Genomic DNA, 12,163 nt, shown 5'->3' on the forward strand with positions numbered 1-12,163 from the left:
GCTAACGAATGCAAGATGCAAGAATATGCCTTTCCTCTCTCTCTCTCTCTCTAGCTCTCTGGTTCTGTCTCTCCCCAAACCCCACACCACCACCACACACATACGCACGCACACACACAAATACACATACATGCATGCACATACACACACGTGCACAAGCAAATATACACATGCACCAACAGCACACATACCCACACATACACATGCATGGACACACCTGGGGTGTGCTTTAACACACACACACACACACACACACACACACACACACACACACACACACACACACACACACACACACACACACACACACACAAAAAAAAACAAGCACACTCAAATACATGTGCTTGAACATACATACACATAAAAACATGCAGACCTAGGAGTGTGTACACACTCCTAACACATTCACTTCCCCACACAGATAGAAAAATGCACACAAACATGCACAGATATACACATACATGGCCCCACACATGCACTCACACAGGTGATTTACTGGAGGTTCCAGTAAAAAGCAGCTGGCTCTGCATGACTGGTCTTATTATTATTTATAAGCACTCATAAAGGCAAAGGGTAAATTCACCATTAATCACACACATACACACTCTCATGCGTGCACACACACCCTCTCTCTCTCACACACTCCCACCCACCCACACCCTCTCTCACAGAGCCCTGTGGGGCTTTTGGCACATTGCAGTTCCCACAGCAAACATGTATTAAAAAAGGCCAACTCTCATTCATCAACACTCCCGTTCATGTGCCCATGCGCGCGCTTGCACACATGCACAACGCGCACACTCTCCCCCCCCCCACACACACACAAACACACACACACACCCTCAGTCTCTGCTTCTCAGTTTTCTCGACACACCCCCAATGTATTATAATTTGCTGTAATATTCCTGTTGCTGAACCTATCCATCCATCCATTCATCCATCCATCCATCTACACATATTCGGTACCCCCATAAACGCGAGAGCTCTGCGGGTGCTGGGGGGTGGTGGATATAGTGATGGGAGCAAGAGGGAGAGAGAGAGAGGGAGAGTAAAGACATTCCAGCACTCTTATGAATTCATTTGGCCAGAGAATTAGCATCTCCCCAGAATTTCTGAAACCTACAAAATCTTCCATAATCATCCATTATTTTACATAATTCACAATCTTCCTGTAACAGTGCAGTCCTGCGGATTGGCCATACTTATTCTGTCCTGATTAATATGCTTTTATAGGTTTTTATTTTTTACATTTACATTTTATATCAACGCCCATTATTCTGGTAATAATGTATTTGGACAGTCATTCCACTATAACACTGCTGAACAAAATGCAGTGGCCAAGTTCGTTATTGTATTACCGTGTCCTTTTTCACAAATGTTAATTCAGGTTTTTGGGATCAACTCCAGTGCTCTCACACACACACACACACACACACACACACACACACACACACACACACACACACACACACAGACAGACACACACCTTCAGGTGTGTTTGGTTAACCACAGTAAGGCTCTCCTTTCATCTCAGAGGTCTGGAACGAGGTGCTTCATTTCCTCTGCTCGTTTCCAGGCTTTCTTACTAGATACAGCAAGTGCTAAGATGCTAATGAAACTGTGTGTGTGTGTGTAAGAGCGAGAGAGCGAGCACACACATGCGAGACACAGCTACAGAGGGCCAAGCAGGTGGCTGGGACAGGCAGTGTGTGTCACGTTGTGGGAGTTTGTCAGAAATAAGTGAAAACCTCCCCAGAGCTCGGCGAGCGTCTGCCAGACGGAGTGTGGGAGCCGTTGTCTCTCGTCTCCTGTCCAAATTGCTCTGTTTGGCTGTGAATTGGGCCCGTTACAGTAGCACAGGGCTTTCCCGTTAGCCCACTTCTGGTTTGTTTGTGTTTTTTTTTTTTTTTTAATCTTTCGCGGGTGTCTGCTTCACGGCTCAGAATACACGCCGTTACGCTTAAAGGTGACCCCCTGAACGGCAGATGACCCAAGAGCGCAGAGGCACTTTACCCCATCTGGAGGTTACGCACGGCCGCTTGCTTGTCTGCCTCTCACAAAGGAGGGCCACGCGATGTTTACGGCAGCTCAGCACTCTGGAGTCTTGTTTCTGTGTTTAAACTGTAGGCGTGAGGTGAAATGTGGACAGCATTAACGTTCCTCCCCCCACTGACTTCCAGACCCCATGGTTCTGAGCTCGTTTGAAAATGGGACAAGCTTAGAGTGTGGGTCAGCGCCAGACGCGCCTGTCTTGGATGGGCCATTAGTTTCAGAAGCGATTGCTGAGAGGACACTTCAGTAAACAGAGTAAGGCAGTGTATCTAAACATCATCCCTTTTAATACCAAAGCAACCCAACCCATGTTTTTATGTATTCTTTACTTCAGGTGATTTGACTTTAGGTGATAAGTCTTTTGGCTTGAAGAATCCACTCCATAATGAGCATCTAGCCACTCAGAAACACTCAGAATTAAGGTTTAACCAAAAATGCTTTCAATCTTTCATTAAAATTCTCAGGCAGAAGGTGATTCTGCAATTTGCCTTTTCTGATGAATGTTTCAACTTGATATGGTTTATCCCTCTATATATTGACTTTGCTGTTTTATAATTTAAAATGTCTTGATTTGTTTAATAACTGCATCAAAAAGGTTTGCATGTGCAGGGTGTGTTCGTGTGTGTGTTGCTGTGTGTTTTTGCTGAGGGTAGCCAATAAACTGAGAGCCTGTGTTATGTGAAGGTAAAACATCTGGGAGTGATATTAAAGATACACATTGCTGGTAATCTTTGTATAGCCAGGCTTCTACGCTAGTCATTATGTATCCATTTGTGCTGACACGCGCACACACACACACACACACACACACACACACACACACACCTTTGTTTAGCAGAGGTGTGCATGCTTGCATGTGTTTGTCTGTTTGTTTGTGAGGTTTTGTGTATGTGTGTGTGTATGTATTAGACCTCATTTAATAGCCTCTTGATCTCTCATGGTAGTTTTATAGGGCATATCCAAATGTACTTTCTCTTCAAAAGGGACCACAGTTTGGCCTGCAGTACCTTATCCATTCGCAAGGTGGCACATTCTGAGTCCGTCAAGAGAGTGGAGGCCAATGTAGAGAGTTCCCAACTTTCCGGTAGGATCCTTTGCCAGGTGTTGCCTGCGCTAATCTCTGCCTGTGTCACTAAGCTGCTGTTGTTACTGGAGACCGGCCACTGTTGTTACGTTAGAACGGCCCAGCGTCGTGTCTGAATGGAACACGCACACCCAGCCTGTCTGGAAATGCCGTGCTGTCCTGAAACAGCGGGGTTAGGCTGCATGTCTTGAAAGTGTGTTGGCACTGCTGAAGGTACACTAGGGTGTGTTTTTCTGTTGTCCATCTCTGTGTGTGTACCTGTTTTATATTTTTAAAATTACTTAATTTTTTTTTTTTTTTTTTACCTGAGAGCGAGAGAGAGGAGCAGAATGCGGGAGAGTAGAATGTAAATAGACCGAGGGAGAGGGATAGAGAGAGAGAGAGAGAGGGATAGAGAGAGAGAGAGAGAGAGAGAGAGAGAGAGAGAGAGAGAGAGAGAATTTTCCCACTCTCCCTTCTTTCCCTCTGGGAATACATCCCAGTGCATAGCCTTTGACTCTCAGTTCATTGGCGACACCTGTGACTCAGCACTCTGCTTTTTTTCGGTTTCCTGCCTCAAGAATATGAACCTGTAGGCCGAACCTGCGCTAATATACGCATGTGGCTTCCCCAACCGATTCAGGTGTTCTCGCTGGCACACACTATTGGGGGTTTGTGTGGCTTGAGAATGGGTGGGTGTGTTTGCCTGCCTACGGGGCAGTAAAACGGAGCGCCAGGCACGTTTTGCGTGAAGGTATGCGTGTGTGGCGGCGGGGGCATGTCCTGCGCGGCCAAGGGGTGGACCTCAGCGCGTTCTGGGGGCCGGTTCTCCTGGATGCTGGAATGAGACGGAAAGAGGTTTGCTGCTAGTGCTTACATCACAATGGGGAATTCCAACGGAGATGTAAGGATTGGGATGTGATATGTGGTATACTGCATGCGTGTATACACACACACACACACACACACACACACACACACATGCACACATCTCTATCTGATGAATATATCTCTAGAGGGCTAATAAGCTTGATTTGATTGGTTGATGGGATTGATTTGATTTGATTTTTTTTTTACATCATGCAGAGATTGGAAGGAAGAGAGAGAACTTCCCTACCACACGTAAGACCTATTCATGCTTATAGCGCAATGCATGATTTATTCCCACATTCCTGCATTAGCCGGCAAACACTTCCAGCGGGGACAAACCTCTCCCCCCGCCCCCATTCCGGTCCTTACTCTCAGTATACCACAGTCCCCCCCCTCTCTCTGTGGGATCCAGCCTTGACTCATTTGGATCTCATACACTATCACACACACTCTCACTCACTCGCATGCACACACACACACACACACATATATATATATATATATATATATATATATACACACATACACATACACACACACACACACACACACACTCTCACTCTCTCTCTCTCACTCTTTCTCAACCTATCTATCACTGTCTCTTTCTCAGTCTGCCTCTCTCTATATACATCTTATCCAATCTTGGTATCTTGTGTTTATTTTTCCTTATGTGACTGGGTGGGCAGGGTGGGTGTGTGTGTGGGGTGTCAAACTATCGAATCAGACAGGTCGAGGTGGAAATCTTTCCAGTGTGATTGAGGAGACATATTCCTGCGTCATGGGTTATTGTTTCGCTGAGAAACGGTTGCGGATGCCGCCGTTTCCATCCGTAGGTGCCATGCCGCCTCGCCTCATCTCGCCTTGCCTCACACCTCTCCCACTCCCTCCTTCTCGTTACTTCCCTTGATATTCTGTCGCTTTTTGTGTCTTTCATTAAGTCGTTTCCTCTGCCAGTGCTTTGATGTGATTAGAGACCGGAGAGGAAGAGTGCTAATTTATTAGAGGTGGTGGAATGAATTCATCAGGCAGGCCCCGGCCTTTATGGCTGTTTGGCCAACACACACACGCACACACACACCTCATCAGTGTCTCTGCAACTCATAGAGACGAGCGTGACATTGTGTTTGACAGCTTCTGATTCCCTTGTCACATTTAATTTGGCCATTGATGCTGAACGTACACACACACACACGCATGCGCGCACACCTGGTTGCCTGTTTAGTGTGTCCTCTGCCTCTGTAGTCTGTCTAGTAAGGTGCACTGCGAGTAGCAGGCCTCTGTGTTAGTCTAGATTAATCTGTGGAGATTACTCTGTTCTTAAGGGCATGGGCCTGCACTACAAGTCCAGCATGTGAAGTGCTAATTCATAACAAACCAAGATCAGCAGCTCTGCTTGCTGTCTGTCTGTGAGGTACCTGTTGTTCAGGGGTGTGTGTGTGTGTGTGTGGGTGGCACAGTGTGTTGGCAGCATGCGGATCATCACGGTGTCATGGCACAGGCCATCATGAAGTGAAGCGTTGCGCTCACTAATTACTGAGACCATTTTAATGTTGGTGTTTTTCTTTTTTATTTTTTTTTTACTGGGAGGTTTGAGCCTTTTTGGAACAAATTATCCCAAATGACTTCTGGCTGTATCCACTGTGATATTTTGTGTGTATGTGTGTGAGAAAGTAAATGGAGTGTGTGTGTGTGTGGTTGTGTGAGGAAGTGTGTGAACAGGTGTGTGTATGTGTGTGAGGGAGAGTATATTTGAGTGCGTGTGTCTGGTAGGGTCAGGTATTGTATGGTGCCAGTACCTAAACACTGTCTCAACCTGTAAGCCAGTAGTCAGAAACAAACAAAATAATAAAACGAAGGTCAATGACATTTAAATAATGTATTTATTATTTCCAAGGAAAATTTGATCTTCATGGTAAACACTATATACAGTATACAACTGTCGTGCCACCATCTGGTCTAGGGACGCCCACATGTCCTGCTTATAGTGATGGAAACACTCAGTAATGCTGTTGCCTGTAATGCCCTTTTTGGAACATCCTACGGCAAATATTTCAGTCGACAGCTCAGGCACTTAGCTAAAGGCGTACTTCGGCCAACAAACAAACAAACAAATAAATAAATAATACAATTTACATAATTTTCCACTTAAGGCATGTTTGGAGTCCAGACTTTGCTTCTTTCTTTTAAAGCAAAAGCTTTTTAACGTTGCTAACAAATACGATTCAACAGCGGCCCAAACAACCTTAATAAATACGTGGCCAAGTTTCCCTCAGCCCGCTCAAACCACATTCGGGTCTTATTATGGGTCTCACTGACTAGTCGATGTGTGTTAGAACGCACCATGACTGACTGAAGTATGAAAGTAAATCAAAATGTCACTACCTCGGGCAGCAACCTGAGTGCGGTTTGAAAAAAGATTAAGGATTATTAGCAGCATTTGTTAATAAACCAGATTTAGATTTCATACATGTATCGGCCCATGGATTGCGTCTGGGGTAAGAGAAAAACAAACTTTTTTTTTTTTGCCGAACTATCCCTGCAAATGGCAAATGAGATGTGCGTGGCGATTTGCTTCAGTGGATACGGATCATGTAGGTGTCATTGCGGTACCCAAACCCCAGCGGGAACTCTCTCAGCCCCCGGGCGAAAGACGCCGGCCGTGGCCCCGCCTCCTCAGGTTCCGCCCACACACCGCACATCAAACCCAGCCCACAGGCCGTTCCAGTCCATTTAAAAACAGCATCAAACTTTTATAGGAAACGGCAGCGTTCTGGAGGAATGGAATAACGCACAGAAGCGATTAATTCCTTTTTGGAGACAGCGGTAATTCTATCCATTATTTATGTCTACCTCTGCCTTCCAGAGCTATCAATATTCAATAATGACCCTAAACCAGACTTGTTCCCAGATCATCGTTTTCATATCATAGGACATTAATACTGATCTTTCCAAGTGTTCTTTCAAAATCTTTTACTTTTCCCCCAAGACAAGACACATGTAGAGCTGAGGTGAATTAATATTTAAGTTTCAAAAGTTGCCATTGAACTTAAAAAAACAAAATGTTGTAAAACTTTTATATAAACACTGTTTAGCTGCACTTGTGGATCCCGGTGATGTCTGTAGATGTGTAGACATCTTTAGAAGGGAACAAGTTTTTTTTTTTTTTCTGTGTGGATCTCATTGATCTCATCAGCCCCTTGAGCCTGTTCAGTAAACACGATAATTTAAACTCCAGGTAAACCTTCCATCAACGGCCATGTCCGTGATGGGGGGAGGTTACGATGCAGAAAACGCACAAGGCATTTTTCAAGTCCAACGTGAGCACAGCCCGTAGATTTGAATGTTTAGAGGTAACTTTCATAAACTTTTTTTCTCCCTGTAGCTACTTTATGCAGTCCTTCTGTGATTGATTGATTTTATGTCAGACACTCACGTAATTGGGGCCAGCTCGCACTACCACCTTGAAAGTTTGAAATCCCAACACCGACCCCAGCCACTGCTTGAGACTGTTCCAATGCAGCATCATCTTTCTAGCTGGTGTTTCCATGTTCCGGTCTGTATCGTCGCCTAACGAGCTTTGCCCCCCTACAGCTGATTGCAGTGTATGAGGAGATGGAGCTCCAGCAGGGGGCACCGGCGAGTTCCCAGGGAAGCACGGCTTCCGGCTACTCCAGTCCCGAGCCCTCGGAGCCCGAGCTGGGCATGCCACACCTCACTAGCGAGATCGAAGTCACCTCCGTCACCCTCAAGTCAAGTGAGTCTCCATCATTACTTCAGCCACCTGCACTGAAAAGACTTGAAAAATAATTTAACAGCATTCATTTCCACATACAGAATACAGCACTGCATTTTGTAGCCAGTTGCTTTCCATTACAAGGAGTCCCAATACCCATAAAATACATTTGAACATTTTGGGCAATATGGCCATGCATGTAAAAGTGCTCTGCTTTGATTCTGCAGTTCATATTACTTGTATATTTCTGTATTTTCACTCTATTTTTCCTGTTGAGATGTGACAGGCCAATAAGCCACTGGAACTATGGTGTATCATACACAGTTTATCAGTTTATCATGTCATATGATTTTAATTTGTGTTACCTTTAGCAAGCAGTGGAGGCAATATAAATGTACCAGAACGACCGGTGTATGTAGGCCAGATATGGTCCGTAAACGCCTTAACATCAGAGGGGAGTGAAGTGTATGTGTGTGTGCGCGCGTGTGTGTGTGCTCTCAGTAAAAATATAAGCATGATCTTGTACATGCCAGAAATCTATGTTTTTAACACACACACACACACACACACACACACACACACACACACACACACACGCATGTTTTCGTTTAGCTGTCAGTGTTGTGGTGGTGGTATAAGGGGGATACCCAGACTGTAGCTCCACTGCGCAGAGCTTTGAGCGTCTCTGCTGCGCTTCTGAGCTGCAGTGATAGCAGCGTCGCAGGCGGGGCCTTCCATTGCCAGAACGCGCGCCTCTCCTCTCCGCCGAAGCCTGACTGAGTACTGAAGTCATCCGGCGTGCCCCAAGCAGCTGTCAGTCCCGTCACTGTTTTGGTGATGACGCGCATTCCATAAATGCCTCAAACCACTCGCTCAGCAGACCCGAGTGTGCGTGTTTGTGTGCCCTGCTTCATTCCTTTGAGTGTCGGTGCCCGCGAGGTGATTTGGCTGTGCTACACACGCTGTGCCTTGATGTCCCCTCTACTCTGTGCGCTATAATGTTCTAATAACTGATGGTGTGTCCAGTTCAGTTTCTGTAGGAGTTGTTAAACTATTATCTGCTGCTATAAGTTGATCATGTCTAACCACACACTCAAACAGCTCTCAACTTCATCTGGCTGACTCGTCTTCTGCCAGGCTCTTTGTGCAAACTTGGAAGGCGGCACTTTGATTGTGACAGACATCTGACAGGCTGTCGGTCATTTTGACGCTTCAGCCCCACCTCTTTAACCCTTCCACGGCCGCCCATTTTGATGTGGGTTTTGACCTGTTACATCTGCGCTGACCCAACGACCCCACCCCCTTTTCTGACTTCAGGAGGCGCCACCTGTCAGTCACTCAGTAAGATCCCACCCCTACCGAGCAGGAGCTAGTAAGTGACCTTCAACCTTCAGCCTTTTAAATTGTATAAAATTCTATTTGAAAAGATCAAAGACGGTGGTAACTCTTAATGTGAGAATTTGTACAGAGGCTGTGCCAGAGTTATGTTACTCAAAACGGTCATTTCTTACACTTGGTCACTCAGGTCATCACCAAGACATGCTCACACGGTTCCTGCCCCCAACTCGCCCCTTCCTTTCTCAGCAACCAAATTAACACTGCCCTATTCAGCACCGAGTTAGGCTGGATGCAGCTGTGCATGGATCCTTTTAGTGTCTGCTTTTTAAACCCCAGAGCCCTCACACACACACACACACACACACACACACACACACACATATACATACTCAAATTAAGTTAATGGTGATCCCATGAAGGCCTTTCCTACCATAGCGAAACGGATTTAATAAAATGCTTTATGTGGCCTTCCTATCACCTCAGCTGCTGTGAGAGGTGTGCGGTCACACACACACACACACACACACACACACACACACACACACACACTCAAACACCCGTCTGGTCCACAGCAGACCTGCGTTTTGGATTGCTAATCCACACCAGGCATGGTGCTTTTGTCTACTTTGTTGCCTAATTGATTAATGACTGAAAGGCATTTATCTGCAACCGAGCAACTGTGTGTGTGCAGCTGATAGCAAGAGTGGCCTTTTTTGACGCGGTCGACATCGCCGAGGTCAGAGGTACACCGGCCCAGACACCTGCTCCACGTCTGGCTCCACATAAGGGAGGTTAGGATGGCCGACAAACGGTCAGACTACGCGAGTAGCCGGCCCGGGTTTTGCGTTTGCACGTGTGTTTCAGCACAGTAATGACAGGGCAGTGCAAGGCAGCAGCGTTTCACCACTGAATTTCTGACTGAGCGTCAGGGCTGTATATGTGCATGCAGCAGCTGACCACGCTGATTTGAAAGGGCGGAAAACGCAGTTTTCATAGTAGGGAACATACCGGATTAACTGGAAGGGTAGAATTTCACGTGGCGAGCGAACAGTTTTGGGTGGAGCTGTTGGCAGTGGGAGCTGGATGACGGGGTTGCCGTTGTAGTTTCATTGACGGATGAAAGGGAGCTCACCCGTTGTTTTCTCACAAAGCTGAGGGGATTCTGCTCTTAAATTGCTGGCTGTCTTTCCACAAAGGTCCCAGTTTTACAAACACACACGCACGCATACACACACATACTCGCACACACATACGCATTCACAAACACACAGATATACAGACACGCATACATGCGCACACAGATGCACACAGATAGCGTGTGTGCTCATGTGTGTATTCATCTATCATGTGACAAGCCAGGACGCATTCTTAATGACGTATCAATTACCAATAAGGCAAAAAAATGACAGGTTAGCAGACTTGGACACCTCACTGTCTTTCTCTTTTATCAACAGTCAGAGGTTTTATCAATTCAATCATTACTCGCTCCTCTCATCTCACTCCTGCAAGCTTATTTTAATAGGATAAATTGAACACAGTTTCTGCTGCAGACTTCATAACAATACCATATTACTGGTGCTTGAATGAGTTTAAGAGCTTATATTATACTTATATATAAACAAAGAAATGAAATGCCGTTTTGACGTGGGTTAATTACCAATTATAGGTCTATAATATCAGGCAATTCCACCATATATGGTATTAAACAATGGGGACATATCGCCACAGTATGCAGGGCAGGGCCGGATTTACGTCCTCTTCCCTCATTATCCCAGCTCTTCGCTCGGCACGGGCCAGAGAGAATAAACAGCGCGTCCGCAAATGGCTGGTGGCGTGGAGAATCCCCCACCCCCGTTTCACATGATAAAGCACAGCAGGTATCAGAGGTCAAGTGGTGCTAACCAAACCCCACCCTGTCAGCCTTTATCGTGGCTGCTCTGTGGAGGATCTTGCTCTTTCTTCTGCTTCTTGGATCTTCTGCACCAGCTGGTCCTAGAACAGCAAACAAAGAAATTTGTAGAAAATTCCATGGTGTTTGCTTACAGGGCACTGCATTTCTTTTTGTTTGCTTTAGTTCATGTTTGTTTTTTCAATACCTGGTTGGAGAAGGGCAAGACAGCCACGCTTGAGTTTAAGCGGTAATTTGTGCCAATTCCAGCGTCTTCAAATATCCAAAATGATTTCATGCACATTTCCTACTTGGGTATTAATTTTTGGGTGTTTTCTAAAGTCTTCGTAAACAGCCTCATTATTCCTTTGATGCTACCAAGGTCTCACAGCTACATGAGTCTATACCTGTCTTACAGTTTCATCCCTGATTAAGGCTTCATCGGTGTCACTGTTTACCAGACAAGCAGAGGCAGTGAGAAATAATGTGTGTGTGGTTTTGTTTTTTTGTTTTTTTTACGCTCCTCAGACAAGACTATAACATTAAACAGTCACTGTGCTTTTCAATGGTTGTGACTCCTGCTCAAAATGGAATGCATCAGCAAGTTATTTTAAAGCGTGTTCTGTGTAGCATTTAAATTTTTTTTCAGTTTAGCATTTTAGCTAAACTAAACACCCCCCCCCCCAATATTTCCCAGTAAAAACCTGTGTGCCAAAGCGAAACACTTTACAAGGGATCACCGACATTTGTAAAGGGGTGGTGTGGAATATAGCCAGCATGGTTAAAGATGGATGGGCAGATCGGCGCAGTGCAGCATGGTCACGCTGAGCACTTAGCTTATCGAAAGGCCCGGGACATTGATTTTTTTTGGCAAGAGGCAGTCGATTTCAGACATGATTGAGAGTTGAAAGTGAGGAGATTGGGCAGTAAACACTGAAGTGTCTGCGTGTGCGTGCACGTGAGTGTGTGTGCATGCGTGCAGCTTCTGTTAAAACGGTATAGCTTTTCACCTTCACTACTCCACGTTCAAGGGCTTGGCTCTCATTATACCATTTGAATAGCTCAATTTTCTCATTGTTTTCTGATCTTGTGTTTCCACTCTACAGGGAAGTCTTCCATCTGGTACTCTACATGCATTACAGAGCAAAAAACACTCAACTCTAACTTTTTTTTGGGGGGGGAATCAGTCTTCCTATGGCAATGTGGCTTGGTTTGTGCG

General features: G+C 45.6%; 1 protein-coding gene across 2 annotated transcripts in view; it reads left to right on the top strand.

Annotated features, from left to right (window-relative positions):
• The window catches only part of pard3ba (par-3 family cell polarity regulator beta a), a 112,148-nt gene that overhangs the window by 15,661 nt on the left and 84,324 nt on the right, over positions 1 to 12,163 (top strand). For both annotated transcript variants that reach the window (XM_035535116.1, XM_035535117.1), the window contains exon 3: positions 7,577 to 7,739. In XM_035535116.1, the coding sequence (XP_035391009.1) occupies positions 7,577 to 7,739 (163 nt within the window). The remainder of the gene's footprint in view (positions 1 to 7,576; positions 7,740 to 12,163) is intronic.

This window comes from Electrophorus electricus, chromosome 16 (assembly GCF_013358815.1).
Source record: "Electrophorus electricus isolate fEleEle1 chromosome 16, fEleEle1.pri, whole genome shotgun sequence".
NCBI lineage: Eukaryota > Metazoa > Chordata > Actinopteri > Gymnotiformes > Gymnotidae > Electrophorus > Electrophorus electricus.